The following is a 23,174-nucleotide window of genomic DNA, read 5'->3' as shown; positions in this document are numbered from 1 at the left end:
TTTAATTCAGTCATAAAAGCGCTTAAAATCTAACAAATGTAACCATGCGTAGTGATATACATGTATTTGTTCTGGTACGCAAAATAGTCTTTAAAAAATTCACACAAACTGTAAAACAAGTAAAAATATCACCATATGCCTACATTTAATTTTACGCAGTATGCGAATTTTAACACATTACGACCGCGAAAAGAAGATTTTACTTTACTATAATTCATTTTATTTTCGAAAGAAAATGATCAAAATCCAATATGGCGGCGATTGCTCCTGACAAAATGCTGTCGATGTCAACATACATGTTAACCATCGACGACCTAGTTCTGGCTACCATAACTTTAAATGTCGCTTTTTATGATTTTTGACTGGCGCGACTTTGTACAGGTCTGTCAATAGTCTAAATAAACTGTACGCTGAAGTTGTTTTAGCTATCGAAGACGTTGACAATTTTGACGAGTAAACAGACAATTGCAGCGACTGACACTTTATTTGACAAAATATAATACAGGGCAATACGTTTTCCGACTTCGGACGACGAATTTAAGGACGCGCAGAACGAGTTTTTTATATAATGTTATGGGTATGCCGTGTGTGATCCGATGCATCAATGGCGCCCATGACATGGGCCATATTAAAATCATTTCCCCGAGAACAGGGAACGACAAAAGTACAAACAAAAATCAAAACACGTAAGAACTAGTATCTTACCTTTAATTATCCTTTAAAATCCATTTAATAATCCATTTAACTCAATAATTGACGATTTTGCATCCAGGGTCTTCAATAATTATTTTAGCATAGTTAAATAAAGACCCTCATGCCATTCTATCACTTCAAATGAATTTATGAACGCGATAAACTTTCTTCTTCGTCACACGCTACGTCATGTACTCTACATTACTGCTGTTCAAATGAACCGGAGCAGTTTATCTAATAATAGCCGTTGGTAAACCCGGTTGCATTTGCAGATTTCTGCATACAAACATAATTATGTTTAAACTTGCACAATGTTTTATTTATCTTTGTTAAATGCCCTTATTGTACGAGAAAATAATTTAATATATAAATACACAAAGAATGGAAAACATTCCAGTACACAACAGATAAATGAGTAGAAAATACCCGTGTACAAAATGGGACGTTCCCAATTCCAGAGTGGTGCTATTTTTACCATCTTATACTTTACACAGCTCTATGCCTTACGTGAATTAAAAAGGAAAGCAAACATAGCAGATTATTCATGAACTGTGCGATATGTGTATGGCTTGTTGTACATTCTTAATATTTAAGTTAAATGTCAAAAGTATATGCTTTGGTTATAAACAATGCACATTACACGAAATAAGGAAAATGTGATCAATGGACAATTCAGATATGTCGACATACAGTACATGTAGAAAACATGTGAAATAAGTCGCGTTTATAATAAATCGTCCAAAAAAATGGGGAAAATGAAGCAATAAGTATGTCAATTTATGACGCCATCAATCAGCTGATTCATTATACGGATGGCGAAAAATTATGTCATGACTAGATTTAAAGGTTGAAGGTCGTATAATTTTGAGCTTAAGTTTTGTCGACTTTGTTTCTTATGAAAAATCATTCAGTGGTAAAGTAAATATAAATAAAAAATAACAAAACAAAAATCGTGTAATTTTATATTTTATTTCAACATTTCTTTTGGTGAATATGTCATATATATTTTTTTCTGCAAAATTTGCACATTTTCTTCTTATGGGTGACCTTATAATTCGATCAATGAACCAAACAATATCGACCTAATTTTAGCGCATATCGCATGACGTCATTTAAAAAGTAGTCCGTGCACGCGACAGGTATATTCCACAGTGTTGAATACAAGAAAGTATATTCCACAACGTGTTATACCGTCAATGTCGCGGTGAAAATGGGATAAAATAAATTATCAATTATAACAGTGACCATGCATATAAACACACTTTAATAAAATGGCATATTTATTTGATGAAGGTAAAAAAAGCACCAGTAATTAACTTGACATACATGAATATTATTAAAAATTGTGATGACTCTGAGTTCTTTGATATTTATTTGGATCAATTTAATAAATGGTCTTTCCAATACAGAACTATATATTGGTGATTTAAAACGCCCCTGAAAAATGTTCTTCAGTGAACAAAGAGAAAAAGGTCCATAAATCTGCAAAACTTGTCTAAGCCACAGGGCTCACGCTGGGCTCAAATTTTAGGGAGAAGTGACTTCGCCCTGGACACTGATATAGGGAGAAGCGAGGAGACTTTAGGGAAAAGGTGAGAGACTCGGACACAAGGGTTTGAGTGTAGGGCGTTACAACACACATGTATGTGTATCACATTTATTGCAGTATACCACTGTAGTACACATAATTATATTTCTTTTGTGTATCTTAATATTTCCAGCAGTTCTAATTTACCAAGTAATAATAGACACAACAGATAAATAAGCATAATTTTACAAGCTCTATATTCATTCCAATTTGATGTAAATATATATGATATTATAAAGACTAAAGTATTTCAAAGTTTATATGTTAATGAAGCAGTAGCCAACATAAGCTCAGACCAGATAAATATTTATGTTTGAAATATGACATTTAACATATGCTTTGTTCATGTGTATTTGCAACACATGAACAAAGCATATTTTAAATGAAATATTTCAGGTATACCAAGCACTTAAAATTAACAATAAGGTAACTGATATAATATATATATATACACACACATATTTAAATAGAACAAGAGGGTCAAGATGGCCCTAGTTCGCTCACCTGAGCGGAGTCGGTTCATTCAATCTTTACCAAACATCAAACTTGACCTAGATATTGTCCAGACAAACATCCTGATCAAGTTTCATCATTATTGAACCAAAACTCTGGCATATGGAGTGTTTTTGTTTTTGTAAGATTCGAACTGGTGACCTATATTTTGAGTTGACCCCCTTACCAAACATCAAACTTTGCTTACACAAATAAATATTATGACCAAGATTCATAAAATCTGAAACAAAATTGTGACCTCTAGACTGTTTACAAGGATTTTGTATAATATATTGAAAATTTGGACAATCAAAGGGCAATAATTATGGCATTAATTATGTGATAAATATAAAACCAATCTTTTCACCAAGTTTCATGATGATTAGGCAAAAGTGTGACTTCTAGAGTGTTCACAAGCTTTTTTTACTATGTATAAATATAAGAAAACTGCCCACCTCCCCAGCAGCCATGTTATTCAACTGACCGGAACCATTTTTGAACTCGACTCTCATATCAAGGAAACAAATATTCTGACCAAATTTCATGACAAGGGCACCGCATAACTGGTGCCACGCTCGGCTGAGAAAGCTTGCCATTTGGCAGGTAAAGAAATCATCTTCCTTTAGGTTATTACTTCCCTTGAATTTTGTCCAATCCAAACGGGGGGGGGGGGGGGGGTTAAAAGGCCTGTGGTTTAAAAGAGATCATAACCAGAGTAGATCATGTATCTATAGACATAAGTCCACAGGTATGTAATGAACATCAAAGAAATTATTATTTTATCATTTAAAACAAAATTGACAAATCAATCATTTGGGTTATAAATAATCAAAATAATAAATCTGTACAGTAACTGTGAAAAGAACTTCCATTCTTGGTAATATACAATATGAGATTTATAATTGTATAAATTACCTCCCTTGAAAATAATTGTCTGTAACAAATCCCTTTTTTTAGTAGCAAATAATTAAAAGCCACTACTGTGACTGTAGATTCACCACTCAAAATGTGCAGCTCCATGAGATACACATGCATGCCAAATATATAAAGTGACTATGTTCAATATTGAATAATTTTCACCCTTTTTAAAGCTTATTACTACCCTTAAATCTGTATTTTTTACCATAGACTGTGAAGGACGACCTTGACCTTTTACCACAATGTGTTTGTCAGAAACACAATGCCGCTTACTGGGCCACTTTGATTTATTTAACAAAAATATATACGTGGGCAGGTCAGATAACTATGTCCATTTAAAGCTTATTACTTCCCTTGACTTTGCGTTTTCAACCCTAGACCTTGAAGGATGATGTTCACCTTGAAATTTTACCACTCAAAATGTGCAGCTCCATGAGATACACATGCATGGCAAATATCAAGGTGCTATCTTCAATATTTAAAAAGTTATGGCCAATGTTAAGGTTTTAGCACGACGCCTACTGCGGACGACAAGCTGCCTATGACAATAGCTCAGGGTTTCTCCGACAACAGCCTCGCTAAAAATTGGGCCGAAAATTGGGCCAAAAATGTGACTTCTAGAGTGTTCACATGTTTCACTTAGTCTGTCAACAGACTGATATTTTTTTTTCTAATTTTACAATTACTTATTGAGATGTATTACAATACAATATTAATGCTCCTTTTCTCTTCTGGCTGCATTTTAAGCAGGTAAGAAAACGTAACTCTGTATAGTATAAGTACAGTACAAGAAGTAGGAGAGAGTTATCTCTATAAAATGATAATGCAGGGCTGTTAACAGTCTAGTTTTCACTATATACATATAGAGAAAAATGCCCCACCCACTGGCGGCCATGTTTTTTCACCGATCTGGACCATTTTTAAACTCATCCGAGATATCAATCAAACCAATGTTTTGACAAACTTTCATGAAAATTGGGCAAAAATTGTGTCTTCTATTCTAGAGTGTTTACAAGGTTTCTCTATAGCCAAACAAGGAAAACAGCCCCCCCCCGGCAGCCACGTTATTCAACTGACCGGAACCATTTTCGAACTCAACTCTTATATCAAGGAAACAAATATTCTGACCATATTTCATGAAAATTGGGCCAAAAATGTGACTTCTAGAGTGTTCACATGTTTTCACTGTATACATATAGAGACAAATGCCCCACCCACTGGCGGCCATGTTTTTTCACCGATCTGGACCATTTTCAAAAATTGTCCAAGAAATCAATAAAACCAATGTTTTGACCACTTTTCGTGATGATTGGAGAAAAATTGTGACTTCTAGAGTGTTTACAAGGTTTCTCTATAGCCAAATAAGGAAAACTGCCCCGCCCACTGGCGGCCATGTTTTTCATCGGACCGAACCACTTTTGGACTCAACCAACATATCATTAAGACAAACATTTTGACAAAGTTACATGAAGATTGGGCATGAAATGTGACTCCTACAGTGTTTACAAGTTTTTTCTTTTTTTTGACCTAGTGACCAAGTTTTTGACCGTGCACGACCCAGTTTTGAACTCGACCGAGATTTCATTGGGACGAAGCTTCTGACTAAGTTTCATGAAGATCGGACAATAAACGTGGCCTCTAGAGTGTTTATGAACAAATGTGGACGGACAGACAGACAATGGACAAAGACCGGTCACAAAAGCTTACCTGAGCAATCAGGTGAGCTAAAAAGCAATGATCTGACAGCTATGTTTTAAATATGACATTTACGTATCCCATTAAATCGCTGCAAAATTATGGCATTTTTTTGCGTTTTAAAAATATTCCCCAAAACATCAGCATAAAGCAACCATTCTTGCCGACAAAAGATCACAAGTATATGATACGATAATTGATTGTCATCACTTTAATTGATCAATTAATATGGCAACATCAGCCCCCTGGATTATCTCTTATCGCTTTCAAATCAATTACACATGACAGACAGTAGCAAACTTCAATTATCACCCCGCTCGCACCAAACTGCATTCGAGTTGAATGCCCACTTGACAAATATCGATCGCCAATTGGATAAGTTAGGAGGTTGGGAGAATTGGGGGCGGGGTTAACCTCAAATTGCCTGTCGCTCAATTGCCACACGCTCTGGGCTGTGTATTGGAAACCTTGACATTGAGAAAACCAGATGTAAACAAACTCCTGTAATATGGAGAATGGAAGTCGCTGTTTATCTACAATTACTTACATTTAAGGCAAAGTTTGGCGTAAGAAAGCAGCTTTTTTGCTCACGTCGCCCCTTAGCGCGTGCCCTGAGCCATCATTTCTCAGTGTTTCATGTAAAACAAGAGTTTTTGAAACCCCCAAAGTTGCTCACCTGAGATACAAAGGAACTGACAGCCCAAGATATGATAAAAACAAATGTTCTGACCAAGTTTCATGAAAATTGAACTATATCAAGGTTTTACTGCAGCCATATCAAGATAAATTCCCCGCCCTCTGGCGGCCATGTTTTCCAACAGACCGCCCCATTTTCAAACTCATCCAAGTAAAGATATCATTAAAACAAATGTTCTGACCAAGTTTCATGAAGACCGGACAATAAATATGACTTAACAAGTATTAACTAGTTTTTACAATAGCCATAAAGGAACAATGCCCTACCACTTTTTTTCAAGCAACTGTAACCATTTTGGATCTTGTCCAAGATATAATTGGGAAAAATTTTCTGACCAAGTTCATGATGATCAGAAATTAAATGTGGTCTATAGAGTGTTAACATGGTTTTACTATAGCCATATAAGGAAAAATGCCCCATTGCCTGGGGCCATGTTTTGCAACACACCAGAACCATTTTCGAACTCATCCACTCCATGAGAGCATAAATAAATAAAATTTTACTTTATGTTTGAAATAACATGCATTTGCTTCGGAACATGTTCATTACACAAAAAAACTTATCCCTAATAGATATAGTATTATTGTTTTATTTCTTATGTATTAAAATCTTCAATAACGCTTTTTACAATGCCAGCCCGCAGTTATATTGATTTTTGTTCTGTTATAATCCCATAACTTCCTGAATAATATTCGACTCCAATATCCTATGTGTCTTATAATTTCTTAAAATAACAAAGAACCTATTTATCAAATGCATTAAACCATTGCAATTGAAAATTCCTACCACACAAAACCAAACCAGGAAGCATAGTAAAATAGTTTATCTTAAGCAACAAATCATGCCAATCCTATATTTAATTTTCGACTGTGAATAAAAATATCTTCAAATTTAAGATGAAAACGGACTGAAATGTTAAAAAGCAAATAATATCAAATTAACTAAAGCAAAACATTTTAATTTATAATGATGTCAAATACACTCTTAACAAACAGTTTTAAGAGAGATTTATTTAAAGTTATTGTTAAATGAGAGGTAACTTTTGTTTCAGACATAAACAATTATGTATCAATAAATCTAAGAATTTCCTGTCTAAAACCTAACGAATTATCCCATTCAATGTGAAATTGGTCTTACTGGAAATCTTTAAATAGAAATCCTATAAAATGGACATAGCAATGATAGGGTGCCTTTGATACATATTGATCACAGCAAGTCTCCTCACAATTTTTCCCCCGAATTTCCAGTCTTTCAATTGCCAGTCTCATGAACACAATTTATCATAAATGTTTCAATAGAAAATCACGTTCTAACCAGTGCACTGTTTTTGTCTTTTTTTGTTGTTGATGTATTGATATTTTACTTCTAGCTTTATATGTTCTTGTTCTGAACATAAACTAAAGCTAAACGTGCAACAATACAAAAGTTCTGTATTAAATGTATCACCAATGTTGCAATAGAAAATCATGCGCTAACTTGTGCACTGTTGTTGATGTATTGATATTTAACTTCAAGCTTTATAATTATGTTCTTGTGCTTAACATCTGTAATGCTAAACGTGCAACAATACAAAAGTTCTGTATTAAATAGCCACTGATGACACATTTATTTTCTTGAAAAAATACATAAAAAATCTTCCAATCAGATGCGGATATAAGATCAAGGGTTATGGAGGCAGAATATTAATCTAAAGCATGATGTGTTTTTGAATATTAAACATTTTGAATAGTCGGACTTATAACCATCAAAATCAAAGCATGTCCCTAAGTATTGAGGAATTTGATCAGGTACCTGCCATTGCTAACTGTCTAGTATGTGTATATCATTAATTAAGTAAAACAAAAAAAAACATTTGTTAAAGCATGCAATTAAATATCATCATTACTGTAATTACTTTTAGTTTTTGGACACCCTCTTTTTTAGCAAAAATAACTATTTCTTGTGTCTCTTTACTTTCAGCAATATGGTTTTTCGTCCTTAATTAATGTCTCTTAATTTTCAGACACTATATTTAATTGACCTGGTTTTGCATATCTCTAGACACTTCGATAATGGATTTTTACAACCGGATTTAGGTCGTAAAACCTTGCAGGAGCATGCCTGAGAGCAATAGACCAGGACATACGCATAATTAGGTGAATAACCATGTATACACTATGTTCCCCGTGATTTTTGCCTTATTCGTGGAGTCACAGTGGACAGTTAGATTTTTGAGTGGAAAATCACAGAGATTTTGTCGTGATTCGTCACTCCGCTGTCGCGCGAGAGCAAGATAATCTTCGCAGTGATTCCCCGCAATTTTGTGGTGTTTCGCCGTGATCAAAGTGGATATCGGTGACATTGGTGATTTTTCCAATTTATGCATATAAACCGAATCGTATCGATAACTGTATACATACCGCTTTTCTAATGTTCACAATTATCCGATAATCCAAAATAATTACAACATCAGTTACGAAAAAATAATCTTAAACATTTATGATGATAAATATGTTTAAGAATTTCATAAACTCAGCCAAATGCCTACGCCATTTTTCAGAAGTGTAAAGAGTACAGTACATTATGGGACACAGCTTTCATTGGAAAAGCGTATTTTAATTTAGATTGAATGCAATACAATCATGTACAAGAAAAATGTTTTATAGTGATATACGCAGTAAAAACGTGCTCCCCGGGGACTTTCTGATAACGGGTAAAAATGAAAGTGAAAATTTGTCAACAGTTACACTGCGTTGGCATGTTAATAAATTGTCTGGATTATTTCATTTATTTTTCTTACATGTACTGCTCTGATACATGTAATAAACACTGACTCACGAGTTTTTCACACCTTTATTGACATTACACAACATATCACCACCAATTAGCTGTCAAAGGTCGTTTAAAGTTAGTATGCATGACTTTTATATTTGTTAAATTGTAATATATTGATAAAAATATGTTACAATAACACAAAATAGACAAGAAAAATTATACATTGAAGAAGAATTTCATAAAATGCAGCAAAGACAAATTAGCGCCCAAAGCCAATAGTGACAAAGATGTAGCCTCTAAACCTATAAGTTCTTGCACCTTAAACTTCAAAGGCATATCTTTCATGAAAAATCATAAGACAATAACTAAACTTGATATATACTTTATGATTTATCTTTTGTTTAACAAATAACGAGTGAAATATGTTTGTTGACAGATAATAATAATGGAGTAACGTACCTTTAAACATTCATGTATATCGTAGTCTGCGTCACACAGATTTACCCTATAAGATCGTGCACCGATTTTGATGACGTCACAGCAAGGCCCTGGCATGTGTTTATAATAACCGATATATGTTTTAGTGAATAAGTTTTTATTTGTATTAAATATGTGTTGTTTAAGACGAATTTTGTGAATTAACTGTATTGAAAATAATGGTTTAAATAAAACTGGTCTTCATAAAAACGAAATATGAAATGTGATAACTGTATTCAGAGGTCTAGATAAAGTGTATTTACTAACGGAAAATAGCTAAATAAAATTCTATTCACATTCGGGGCATAAAAGGCTGTCACCCCTTCTAATGACAGTTGTTTTGTGACAAAATCCCAAATTGGCGCAGCAAGAACCTTTATTTTAGGCCGGTCACGATCTTAACGTATGGTCTAGTGTCATCATTTGGGAGTAAAATTTTCCGCAAACACAGCATACTTTAATCGTATTGTAATGCAAAGTACAGAGAGCACAATACAAATTCGAGACGGGCCTCCAAGGGAAACTACTCTTACTGTTACAACATTTTACGATCAAAACATTGACAAACATAGCTGTCTGGTGAAGGAAATGTGCAGATTTTAAACATTTTTTAGGCTATTTCTTTGGAACGAGGTCAGAATAATGGACAATTTATATCATATTTATTGTTTTTTCCTCATGATTGTTGTCTTATCGGCTGTGGAAATTCTCGCGATACAAAAGTGAATAGTTTTCGGGCACGTGCGTTCGAATGTTGCTTAGAAGTTTATGTCATAAAAAAGTACACAATCTTATAGGCCTGCACAAAGTTATAGGAATAGAGGATACATATTTTCCTACAATAACCGAAGCATTTGTCTTCTTCGAATGTCGTATTAATAGATATCTTTGCAGGAAATTAAAAATGATCTGTAAAACCAAATTTCAACACATGTTCTTCTTTACTTTTATTTTAATTTATATTGAAGTATATTTATAATAAGTTTTTTACACATTTTGTATAAATTTATAAAAAGTTGACAAAACCGTGCATACACACTTTAAACTCTAAGTGATTAAACAGACGGATAAAACAATGAAGCTATGATCATCTCCCTCTTTGTACCGGATTGCCGAATTTCAGATTTCGAGTTTGCAAAGTCATTGTTTGCCAATTCTAAATGGACTGATTATTTATTATTTCGGTTATTTACTTGTCAGCCATTTGGAATTCCCACATGTTTACCGTAACCAGGTAAATGCTTGATGATTTTTCAAGAATTCTTCCCAAAATCGAAAAGACTTGCCTAACTTTTGGTCATTCAGGTGTCATAAGGTTAAGATAGTTTTTGTTAATGACTTACCTTAGACATTTTACAGTGGAATGACATCAAAATTGACAATCATGTTATTAATATTTGTTTTGATTTTGGGTGTTTCAACATTAAAAAGGTGATACTATTAACAAACAAGAGATGTATTTTTCAGAAACACAATGCCCCCTACTGCGTCGCTTTGAAGCCATATATTTCACCTTTGACCTTGAAGGATGACCTTGACATTTCACCACTCAAAATGTGCAGCTCTATGAGATACACATGCATGCCAAATATCAAGTTGCTACCTTCAATATTGTTAAAGTTATGGCTAATGTTAAAGTTTTTGGACGGACGCACAGACTGACGCACAGTTCAACTGCTATATGCCGGGGGCATAAACATTTCAATGGAACAACTTAAGGATATATCCCTTAATATGTATTACTGACATATGCAGCACTATAATGAAAGAACGGCTTTATTTCCGTGGTTGTTGTGCACTTACCTAACGGCAGATTTAGGAATGGAGCCATACAGCAGGACGGATAGACCCCTATACAGGCCTCTCACACCAAACTCATTGACAGTCACTTTGACACAGTTTATGGGACCCGAGTATTTGCGCGCCTTCCCTAACCGCTCATCAAGCTGTAGTTGTGTTTTCACATACTCGGTGGGAAATGTGATCAATATTTCTATGGCCCCTGTGACACCACCTATAAAAGGGAAAAGAAATCAAACAAGAGGGCCAAGATGGCCCTAGTTCGCTCACCTGAGAGGGGTTGGTTCATTCAATCTTTACCAAATGTCAAACTTTACCTAGATATTGTCCAGATAAACATCCTGGTCAAGTTTCATCATTATTTCATATGCAAGTCATGATCAAAGTACCTTTGCAGTTTCATGATCCTAGGCGTAAGCATTCTTGAGTTATCATCTGGAAACCATTTTTCTAAGTTGAGTCACCATGACCTTGACAGCCATTGTGTGAATACATTTTTTGGCATTGATACCTTGACCTTTGACCCAGTGACCTGATAATCAATTGGGGTCATTTGTGAGTCATGATCAATATACCTATGAAGTTTCATGAACCTAGGCATAAGCGTTCTTGAGTTATCATCCAGAAACCATTTTACTATTTCAGGTCAGCGTGACTTTGACCTTTGACCTAGTGACCTGAAAATCAATAGGGGTCATCTGCCAGTCATGATCATTGTACCTATAAAGTTTCATGATCCTAGGCATAAGCGTTCTTGAGTTTTCATCCAGAAACCATTTTACTATTTCAGGTCACCGTGACCTTTGACCTAGTGACCTGGAAATAAATAGGGGTAATCTTCGAGTCATGATCAATGCACCTATGAAGTTTCATGATCCTAGGCATGAGAGTTCTTGAGTTAACATCTGAAAACCATTTTACTGTTTCGGGTCACCGTGACCTTGACCCAATCTAGTGACCTGAAAATAACTAGCGCTCTTGAGTTATCATACCGAAACCATCTGGTGGACAGACAGACCGACATGAGCAAAACAATATACCCCCTTGTCTTTAAAAGGGGGGGGGGGGGCATAATGAGAAAACTGCCCCCCTCCCAGCAGCCATGTTATTCAACTGAACGGAAATTTTTTTTAACTCAACTCTCGTATCAAGGAAACAAATGTTCTGACCAAATTTCATGAAAATTGGGCCAAAAAAGTGACTTCTACTGTGTTCACATGTTTTCACTATATACATATAGAGAAAAATGCCCCGCCCACTGGCTGCCATGTTTTTTCACCAATCTCCACATCAATTGAACCAATGTTTTGACTTACTTTTATGATGATTGGGCAAAAATTGTGACTTCTAGAGTGTTTACAAGGTTTTTCTATAGCCAAATAAGGAAAACTGCCCCGCCCACTGGCAGCCATGTTTTTCAACTGATCAGAACTACTTTTGAACTCAACCAAGATATCATTAAGACAAACATTTTGACAAAGTTACATGAAGATTGGGCATGAAATGTGATTTCTACAGTGTTTACAAGGTTTTTCTTTTTTTTGACCAAAGGACCTAGTTTTTGACCCGGCACAACCCAGTTTCAAACTCGGCCGAGATTTCATTGGGACAAAGCTTCTGATCATGTTTCATGAAGATGGGACAAGAAATGTGGCCTCTAGAGTGTTAACGAGCAAATGTTAAGGGACGGACGGCCAACATACAACGGACAAAGACCGGTCACAAAAGCTCACCTGAGCAATCAGGTGAGCTAATAAAAGTCTATTCCTTTATATATATGTCTACCTGTAATCAATGTATGTTTCAAAGTTTCCTTTGAACACAATATGCTTTATATTGCATAGTGCATCACATAATCTAAACAAAGTGATGTAACAATACATAACAAGAGCACCGCATAACGGGTGCCACCCTTGGCTACGGGTTCAGTTTTGAATAAAAGAAAGCTTGTCAGATTTATATATTTATTTTTTTTAGAGGTCACATTGACCTTGACCTTTGACCAAGTGACCCAAAAATGGGTGTGGCATGTAGAACTAATCAAGGTTCAGCTACATATGAAGTTTCAAAGTTGTAGGTTGAAGCCCTTTGATTTTAGAGCCAATGTTCAAAACCTTAACAAAGTGTTAAGGTTTTAACACGACACGGACGGCGGACGACAAACTGACGATGAAAATACCTCGGGTTTTCTCTGAAAACAGCTGAGCTAAAAATCTAAAACAATCATACTCATTCATTGAACCTTGCTTGGTGCAGTAACAAGCAACCTTTTAAACTAATATCAAATTCTATACTACAGTTTACCATTAGAAGGATATTTTCATAATAATTAAACAACTTTAAATTGTGCATGTACATTATGTACAATATCACCTGACTTAAAAAGTGACAATAATAGCCAGTGTTACATCATATTAAAATAAATTTCTTGTCTAAAAATTTCTTTTAAATAAGTATTTGCATACAACTTAACACATAGGGTTTGGATATTGAGTACATGTATTGTATAGGATCTTTATCCCCATGCTTTTTGAAAAGCGTGGGGATATTGTGGTTATCTCCGCGGTCCGTCCGTCATGGCCACTATCTCCTCCTACACTATAAGCACTAGAACCTTGAAACTTATACACATGATAGCTATGAGCATATGTGCGACCCTGCACTATTTGGAATTTTAATCTGACCCCTGGGTCAAAAGTTATGGGGGTTGGGGTGGGGCCAGGTCAGAGATTTTCACTCATCTTTTATATCATTCAACATTAACTTCTTCATTTCTTCACGAATTTACTTCAAATTGATACTGAACATCTCTTATGACAGTACGGTCAATCTCAAATATGCATAGCCCCGTTACCAACCCTGTGGCGCCCCGCCCACATAGACCATGCCCACCCACAATTGCCTTTTACTATAACTTCTTCATTTCTACACAGATTTACTTCAAATTGATACTAAACATCTCTTATGACAATACGGTCAATCTCAACTATGCATGGCCCCATTACCAACCCTGGGGCGCTCTCGCCCACATAGACCACGCCCACCCACAATTGCCTTTTACTATAAATTCTTCATTTCTACACCGATTTACTTCAAATTGATACTGAACTTCTCTTATGACAATACGGTCAATCTCAACTATGCATGGCCCCATTACCAACCCTGGGGCGCCCTCGCCCACATAGACCACGCCACCCAAAATTGTCTTTTACTATAAATTCTTCATTTCTACACCGATTTACTTCAAATTGATACTGAACTTCTCTTATGACAATACGGTCAATCTCAACTATGCATGTCCCCATTACCAACCCTGGGGCGCCCTCGCCCACATAGACCACACCCACCCAAAATTGCCTTTTACTATAAATTCTTCATTTCTACACCGATTTACTTCAAATTGATACTGAACTTCTCTTATGACAATACGGTCAATCTCAACTATGCATGGCCCCATTACCAACCCTGGGGCGCCCTCGCCCACATAGACCAGGCCCACCCAAAATTGCCTTTTACTATAAATTCTTTATTTCTACACCGATTTACTTCAAATTGATACTGAACTTTTCTTATGACAATACGGTCAATCTCAACTATGCACGGCCCCATTATCAACCCTGGGGCACCCCTGAGTCAAACATGCGGCGTGGGGATACGCGTTGGCCTCTGCCGCGCCATTTCTAGTTTAACTTGCATTGTGCTTACTACTTCTGTGTTTAACTTAAATTCATCGATAATATAGTCAATCCATTGATAATAATGTTAAGTGTAACAGTTTTTATTTTTTATAATAAAGCTGTTATGAATTTATTACACAAGTGATAGTTTATACTTATAAAACCTTAACATTAAAACATGATTGTATATGATATTCAGATAAGTGAACTGTTAAGTAACATCAGCATTTGTTTCCCAATATTGGGAAGAGTACCAATACCAGCCCAATTGGGAAAAATATGTGCAAAAAAACCCTGAAATTTGTAAGTCTTCATATAAGGATTGGTTTACTTTATTATTTTGCTGATAAATATTTTAAAATTGATAACTTAGTGTTGTAAAGTCTTCTACATGTATATTAATATTAACTTAGGTTCAAACCATAGAGATGCATTGGGAAATTAACTCTAAATGTTGCATTTTATTTATTAAAGAAACAAAATAAAATAAACCTAATTGGGAATTTCTTAGACAGCAATTGGGAAATTTGTAGTTTTTTCCAAATTGGGAAAGTGCCCTTTTACGGTACTTTATTAAGAAGGGAAAAAAAAACTCGATATTATAATAGTGAGTGTGTCACGCCTGATGTAACTAATCAATATACAAGTATTACAGACAAATAAATTGGTTCCATCAGATACATGGCTTTATTGTATGCCTAAGACAATAAATCATGGTCTTAACATAAATCACTTCATTGTTTAGATTCCTGAAACTGGCACAAGACATTGATTCGATGTCATTTTGTTCTGAGAGATCAATAATCTTAATTCCAGAGTTATATAAAGTTCCCAGACTTTCAGATGGAGATCAGAAACATGACAGATAAAAGCGTCACTGCTAGACACAAATGAACCATAAAGCATGCCTATCAGGGAAATCAAGAATGAAAACAACCAATTAGTTAAGAGCTGATTTGATTAGTGTAAAATCTATAGGTTTCATTATACATTCCTCTTAGTTCTGGGGTGGTATTCCAGAAGCATCTTAAGTTAAATTTTATTTTTATCCTTAAATTGGGAATTTTTCTTAAGTGTTTCATTTCATACTGCAATAGTAAGGCATCGAAAATTATATCAAAATAACATCACTATGTCAATGTTATTTGAGGAATATAGTACACTTCACGCGTTTTCCCCAAAAAATGCGCTCCCTCCGCGGGTTTTTTTCTGCTAGCGAGTGTTCACTCGGCGTTTTTTTTTGCTAGCGAGTGTTCACGCTGCGTTGGAAGAGAGAGGTGAACTCGATAAAATGTTCGGCGTTACGCCGCGTTCGCTAATTCCCGCGGCGTGTATTACTTTAGGCTAGTCGGTAAATGCAGACACTTTCGGTTCTTATCAGTGATCGCCGCGCAACGAAGCGTTAGCAGTGTGCTACTGGGCATGCCAAAAAATAAAAACATTGTTATAATAAATTGTTTAAATACTGTAGTACATGTATAAAAAAGATAATTGTATAGAAAATTAATACGTATAAAAATTATGTTTTTTAATTCACAGGTACGTCTACAATATGAATTAGTCTAATATAATACATTTGACAAAATAATATTTAAATCATAACACAGATGATACAAAAATAAATTTTTCGTAAAATTTCCAAATGAGAATAATAATTAGTAATCCAAAACACACTACGATTTTTAATTGTTAATACGACGTTTACAAATGCTTCCAATATACAGTCATCATGAATATTTCCCGACAAAAGCGCGCGAAAATTATGCTGCAATGTACAAGGTCAAGGTACAATGTATACTCCTGCAAAGCGTGCGTGTATTGATTTTTTTTTATACAAACTTTGTAGCGTAGAGAACATTGAATTTTGTTGATTTCGGTTAAAAGTTTCTTTGGTATTTATTAACAAAATTATATCGCGAATAAGTTGATATTTCCTCTAAAATAATTTCAAATCGAACACGCCGAATCTTTATCGTCACGGTATTTTAGTAGAGTAATTATTTTAACACTAATTGTACTGTAAACTGATTAAAGAAGACATCTGGGCGGAACTTGATTTTAAGTGTTTGACGTTATGAAAACATGCAAAGCTTGTCTACTGACCTATTGTGTAGACTGCTGTCTGCGGTGTTTTGACAAAAGGGATTAACATGTGTGAATGTCACTCTGTCGATTTGGTCCATAATTACTGGTAAACATTGTTTAGAATGTCGACGCAACAAGAATACATGTACAACTGTGAATATTAAATGCAATTATCAACTCAATAGTTACCACCTTTTAGCATTCAATGGAATAACCTACAAACAAAGAGAAAATCAATGCATAAGCGAGCAGAGAATTGACTTTGTTCCGACAATTAAAACCATTCCTTATGCATGCGTTGAACGTGTTTACTTGAGTAAGTAATGCCTTTAGACAGGAAGCGGCTTTTCTTTGATTACGTCAAACTGTCAATTCACACAGATTTGCGAGATTTTTAGGGTCCTTGGTCATTTGTATACATGTTTAGTATAGAAAATCACCTGCTAACAAGAAAACTTTGGATTAAATTATCAAAATAAAAACAATGTTGCAAACTGTGTTTATATTAATTGGTTAGTATTAGTTAAAAGACGACGTTTTGTGTGTCGTAAATCAACGAGTTTTCTATACAACAACAACTACTTCTACAACCACGTCGGGATCGATCTATCTTGGTTGTTTTTTTTAATTGTAAATATTTAACTACATGTACATGTATGTACTTGTAATAAATGTAATTTTATTTGAAAATCAGGAAGTCAAACAAAATTAAATTGATCGTTATCTCGTAAAACGCGGAGTTTCCCCTACGTTGCCAACGCCGAGGGCCGCCACGTCGGCTTATCAGTTTTTCGATCGTTAACCGCCGCATCCAAAATCATGCAAACGCCGTGTATAGCGGGATTTTCTTAATCTCCCTCAAGGTCGAAACCCGCAGAGTATGGAGGGAAATTGGGGAAAACGCGTGGAGTGTACTGTACCAAAAAACATGCATGTCTTTATTTAGTAAAGAAATACAAAACATTGTAATTTTGAACTCAAGTGAAAATATTTAAGAAATGACTTAAGATGTTTCTGGAATACGACCCCTGATGATGTCCACTGAGATCACAAATGCCTTTAGTCATTCACCTTAGAGGAAAAGAAACTAAGAGTTTTTGATCACTTTTGGCGATACTTCAAGAATCACTACAAAACTTGGCCATGATAAAATTTTAACAAATATTCTGAGCAAGTTTCTTGATGATTGGGACAGAAAATGAGGCCTCAAGAGTGTTGGTAAGCTTCTAAGTTTATACATCTATCTATAAGTTACCTAGTTTCAAACTCGACACAGACACAATTGAAACCAATTTTCTGATCTATTGAAATGATTAGGCTGTAAATGGCCGTTGAGAAACTTAAACTTAAATAAACTTTGATACCTAGTTTTTGACCTTACATGACCCAGTTTTAAACTTAAAACAAGATATTTGTTTGTAAGAAGCACTATGTCCCCTTTTGCGCCGCTTTGAAGCTATATATTTGACCTTTGACCTTGTAGGATGACCTTGACCTTTCACCACTCAAAATGTGCAGCTTTATGAGATACACATGCATGCCAAATATCAAGTTGCTATTTTCAATATTGCAAAAGTTATTGCAAAATGTTAAAGTTTGACCAAACAAACCAACCAACCAACCAACAGACAGGGCAAAAACAATATGTCCCCCACTATAGTGGTAGGGGACATAAAAAATAGATCATTCGATTAAGTCTTCTTTCATGAAGATTGGGCAATAAATTAACGTTACCTCTATTACAGAGTGTTAAAAAGCTATTTTCGAACTTGCCAAAGTTACATAGATTTTGAACCCATGCAAAAATCCCTTTCAATCTCAGAAGCAATATCATTAGGACAGATTTTATAAGCCATTTTTGTGAAGATTGGACAATAATCATGACCTTTATGAAATTCATAAGGTTTGAGTATAGCTATTTAAAACTACCTCAACCCCTGGCAGCCATATTTTTCAACACACTGGAACCATGTTCAAGCTCGTCAGAGATAGTATAATAACATAAAATAATCTTAGGAAGTTTCATGATGACTGGGCAAAAAATGTGACGTCTACATTTGTATAGTTCTTACTTGGCAGAGATATGATAAGCACTGATGTTCTGAGCAAGTTTCACAATAACTCAATTTTGTTTTGAATGGCTTGACTATACATGTAGTTGTATAATGAAAACTTTCAACACCGCCTTTTGATCATGTTTTCCAATCAACCCAGACCATTTTCCCTTGAGGCTGAGATATCATTGAGACAAATGTTCTGAGCCAGTTTAATGTTATGGCTAAAACATGTGACTTATTTTCTCTAGTTTTTGACCCCATGTGACCCAGTTTTAAGCTTGTCCAAGATTTAATTGGGACAAATGTTTTGAGGAAATTTCATGAAGAGTGCGCAAGAAATATGGCATCATGATTGTTCTCAAAGTTATTAAATGGTAACATTGTGCTCACATCTCAGGTGAACTAAAACTACAAAAAACAAGAGGGCCAAGATGGCCCTAGTTCGCTCACCCGAGAGGAGTCGGTTCATTCAATCTTTAACAAATGTCAAACTTGACCTAGATGTTGTCCAGACAAACATCCTGGTCAAGTTTCATCATTATTTCATCTCTGAGTCATGATCAATGTACCTATGAAGTTTCATGATCCTAGGCGTAAGCATTCTTGAGTTATCATTTGGAAACCATTTTTTTAAGATGAGTCACCTTGACCTTGACAGCCATTGTGTGAATACGTTTTTTGGCACTGTGACCTTGACCTTTGACCTAGTGACCTAATAATCAATAGGGGTCATCTGCGAGTCGTGATTAATATACCTATGAATTTCATGAACCTAGGCATAAGCGTTCTTGAATTATCATCCAGAAACCATTTTACTATTTAAGGTCACCGTGACCTTTGACCTGAAAATCAATAGGGGTCATCTGCGAGTCATTATCATTGTACCTATGAAGTTTCATGATCCTAGGCATAAGCGTTCTTGAGTTATCATCCAGAAACCATTTTACTATTTCAGGTCACCGTGACCTTGACCTTTGACCTGAAAATCAATAGGGGTCATCATCGAGTCATGATCAATGTACCTATGAAGTTTCATGATCCTAGGCATAAGCGTTCTTGAGTTATCATCTGGAAACCATTTTACTATTTCGGGTCACCGTGACCTTGACCTTTGACCTAGTGATCTGAAAATCAATAGGGGTCATCTTCCAGTCATGATCAATGTACCTATGAAGTTTCATGATCCTAGGCCTAAGCGTTCTTGAGTTATCATCCGGAAACCATTTCACCATTTCGGGACATCGTGACCTTGACCTTTGATCTAGTGACCTGAAAATCATAAGGGGTCATCTGCGAGTTATGATCAATGTACCTATGAAGTTTCATGATCCTAGGCATAAGCGTTCTTGAGTAATCATCCGGAAACCATTTTACTATTTCAGGTCATCGTGGCCTTTACCTTTGACCTAGTGACCTGAAAATCAATAGGGGTTATCTGCAAGTCATGATCACTGTATCTATGAAGTTTCATGATCCTAGGCATAAGCGTTCTTGAGTTATCATCCGGAAACCATTTAACTGCTTTGGGTCACCGTGACCTTGACCTTTGACCTAGTGACCTGAAAATCAATAGCGGTCATCTGCGAGTCATGATCAATGTATCTATGAAGTTTCTTGATCCTAGGCATAAGGGTTCTTGAGTCATCATCCGGAAACCATTCTACTATTTCGGGTCATTGTGACCTTGACCTTTGACCTAGTGACCAGAAAATCAATAGGAGTCATCTGCGAGTCATGATCAATGTACCTATGAAGTTTCATGTTCCTTGGCGTAAGAGTTATCATCCGGAAACCATCTGGTGGACGGACGGACCGACATGAGCAAAACAATATACCCCCTTGTCTTTAAAAGGGGGGGGTGGGGGGGGCATTATGAGAAAACTGCCCCCCTCCCAGCAGCCATGTTATTCAACTGACCAGAACCATTTTTGAACTCAACTCTTGTATCAAGGAAACAAATGTTTTGAGCAAATTTCATAAAAATTGGGCCAAAAATGTGACTTCTACTGTGTTCACATGTTTTCACTACATACATATAGAGAAAAATGCCCCGCCCACTGGCGGCCATGTTTTTTCACCGATCCCGACCATTTTAAAACTCGTCCGAAATATCAATAAAACCAATGTTTTGACCAACTTTCAGGATGATTGAGCAAAAATTGTGACTTCTAGAGTGTTAACAAGGTTTCTCTATAGCCAAATAGGGAAAACTGCCACTATATTCATATAGAGAAAAATGCTCCGCCCACTGGCGGCCATGTTTTTTCACCGATCTCGACCATTTTCGAACTCGCCCAAGACATGAATTGAACCAATGTTTTGACCAATTTTCATGATGATTGGTCAAAAGTTGTGACTTCTAGAGTGTTTACAAGGTTTCTCTATAGCCAAATAAGGAAAACTGCCCTGCCCACTGGCGGCCATGTTTTTCAACGGACTGGAACCACTTTTGAACTCAACCAATGTATCATTAAGACAAGCATTTTGACAAAGTTACATGAAGATTGGGCATGAAATGTGACTTCTAAAGTGTTTACAAGGTTTTCTTTCTTTTTACCTAGTGACCTAATTTTTGACCCGGCACAACCCAGTTTCGAACTTGGCCCAGATTTCATTGGGACAAAGCTTCTGACCAAGTCTCATGAACATGGGACAAGAAATGTGGCTTCTAGAGTGTTTACGAGCAAATGTTAACGGACGGACGGATATACGACAGACAAAGACCGGTCACAAAAGCTCACCTGAGCAATCAGGTGAGCTAAAAAAATAATTAAGAGTAAACATTGCAGAATCAATATTTTCAGTGTAAAAGATGCACAAGAAAAATATTATTTTGCTCATATAAATAAACAGTTTACACTTTCAATACAATAATAACATGTAAATGTACTTCACAAAGTTCATTAGAAAATCTGATTTTCACTTTTTTTTTCATTTTGTTTAAATTTTAAGTTAAGATAGGCTTGTCCAGCAAATTGTTACAATTATATAAATTTTGTAATCTTAGTGTGTTTTTTTTAATTCAATAAAACTATATACAATATTGGTCAAGACAATTTACCCAGCTTTAATGATTGGCATAAAAACTGGTTATGGCTTATATGAATGGCAGGAAGGCAACAGCTGTTAGAATACAGCATCCAATCAATACAGCAACTTTACAGTTTATGACTACACTGCACAGAGAGCTCTTAAAACAGTTCAATTAATTGATCATGCAAAAAATATTGACCATAAACATGCTTTCCCTATTGCAAATGATAAGAAATGCAGGATTACACAATAAGGTGAATTCAATTAAAAAGGGTGCCAAAGACCATTGGTCTCCTGCCTCAGTAACAAAGGAACTTGACTGTTATATGAAGCTTTTGTGATGCTTGTTTAACAAATGTGGCTCCTTACCTTGCTTGAAAAATCATCAGACAGATTAAACCTGACAATCATGCGCCTGTCCATGCCATTCATTTCAAGTTCCTCCAAATGCAAATTTGTGTCTAAGGATCTCAAGTGGAAGTAAAATGTGACAGACAGAAGAACCCATATAAAGAAGGAGAGAACTTTTCAGGATTTTGTTGTTGTTAGACCCACACAAACTAAATCTTTGAAAAATTACACACTTAATTAACCTGTATACCTACACAGTAACAGTTTTATACAGTATACCAGTACATATACTATATTACAGTTGGTTTGTGTTGACTGTGAACTTTGATTGTCATGTCCTGGTTTTATCAGCACAACCTGTAAACTTTAAACTCACTTTACAAAATTACAGGACCCTCACAATCAAGCTGTAAGATTTATGGACATATAAATATGCTTAAAATTTAAAACCACATATAGCAGTAATATATCTTATAACAAGACATGTTTCTTAAACATGTATGCCCCCAACTGTAGCAAAATGTCCTTGTGAAATTGACCCTTTATCTCTAGATCTGAAAATCTTCCAGGGCCATCTTTTGTCTGGACAAACCAGCATACTTATGTATGTACCGGTAATCCTAAGAATTTTCTAGGCATTCTGTGGAAATCAATTTCAAAATACAAGCTCCTTTAAAGAGGCTTATTACTTTTCAACAGACTAATCACTACACCTATTTGAATGATAGTGGTAAGTCAAAGAGTTCTCAAGATACTGTGTGGAATAAAACAAGCCCTTGTGACCTACCGGTAGACCGTTTGACATTCATCACCCCCGAAAACACCTGATATGCTGTGAAAAGTTGGATGTGCTCGTA

General features: G+C 35.6%; 4 protein-coding genes across 11 annotated transcripts in view; 1 reads left to right on the top strand and 3 right to left on the bottom strand.

Annotated features, from left to right (window-relative positions):
* The window catches only part of LOC127871717 (putative tricarboxylate transport protein, mitochondrial), a 195,683-nt gene that overhangs the window by 14,657 nt on the left and 157,852 nt on the right, over nt 1-23,174 (bottom strand). For both annotated transcript variants that reach the window (XM_052414872.1, XM_052414864.1), the window contains exon 2: nt 11,118-11,328. In XM_052414872.1, the coding sequence (XP_052270832.1) occupies nt 11,118-11,328 (211 nt within the window). The remainder of the gene's footprint in view (nt 1-11,117; nt 11,329-23,174) is intronic.
* The window catches only part of LOC127871640 (glutathione S-transferase theta-1-like), a 163,409-nt gene that overhangs the window by 25,392 nt on the left and 114,843 nt on the right, over nt 1-23,174 (top strand). The gene's annotated exons all lie outside the window — the stretch shown is intronic.
* Nucleotides 1-23,174, bottom strand: part of LOC127871385 (unconventional myosin-XIX-like) — a 200,443-nt gene that overhangs the window by 68,008 nt on the left and 109,261 nt on the right. The gene's annotated exons all lie outside the window — the stretch shown is intronic.
* Nucleotides 1-23,174, bottom strand: part of LOC127871554 (WD repeat and SOCS box-containing protein 1-like) — a 229,476-nt gene that overhangs the window by 147,714 nt on the left and 58,588 nt on the right. The gene's annotated exons all lie outside the window — the stretch shown is intronic.

The sequence above is a fragment of the Dreissena polymorpha genome, chromosome 1, assembly GCF_020536995.1.
Source record: "Dreissena polymorpha isolate Duluth1 chromosome 1, UMN_Dpol_1.0, whole genome shotgun sequence".
In the NCBI taxonomy this organism is placed as follows: domain Eukaryota; kingdom Metazoa; phylum Mollusca; class Bivalvia; order Myida; family Dreissenidae; genus Dreissena; species Dreissena polymorpha.
This window is presented reverse-complemented; position numbering and strand designations above follow the sequence as displayed.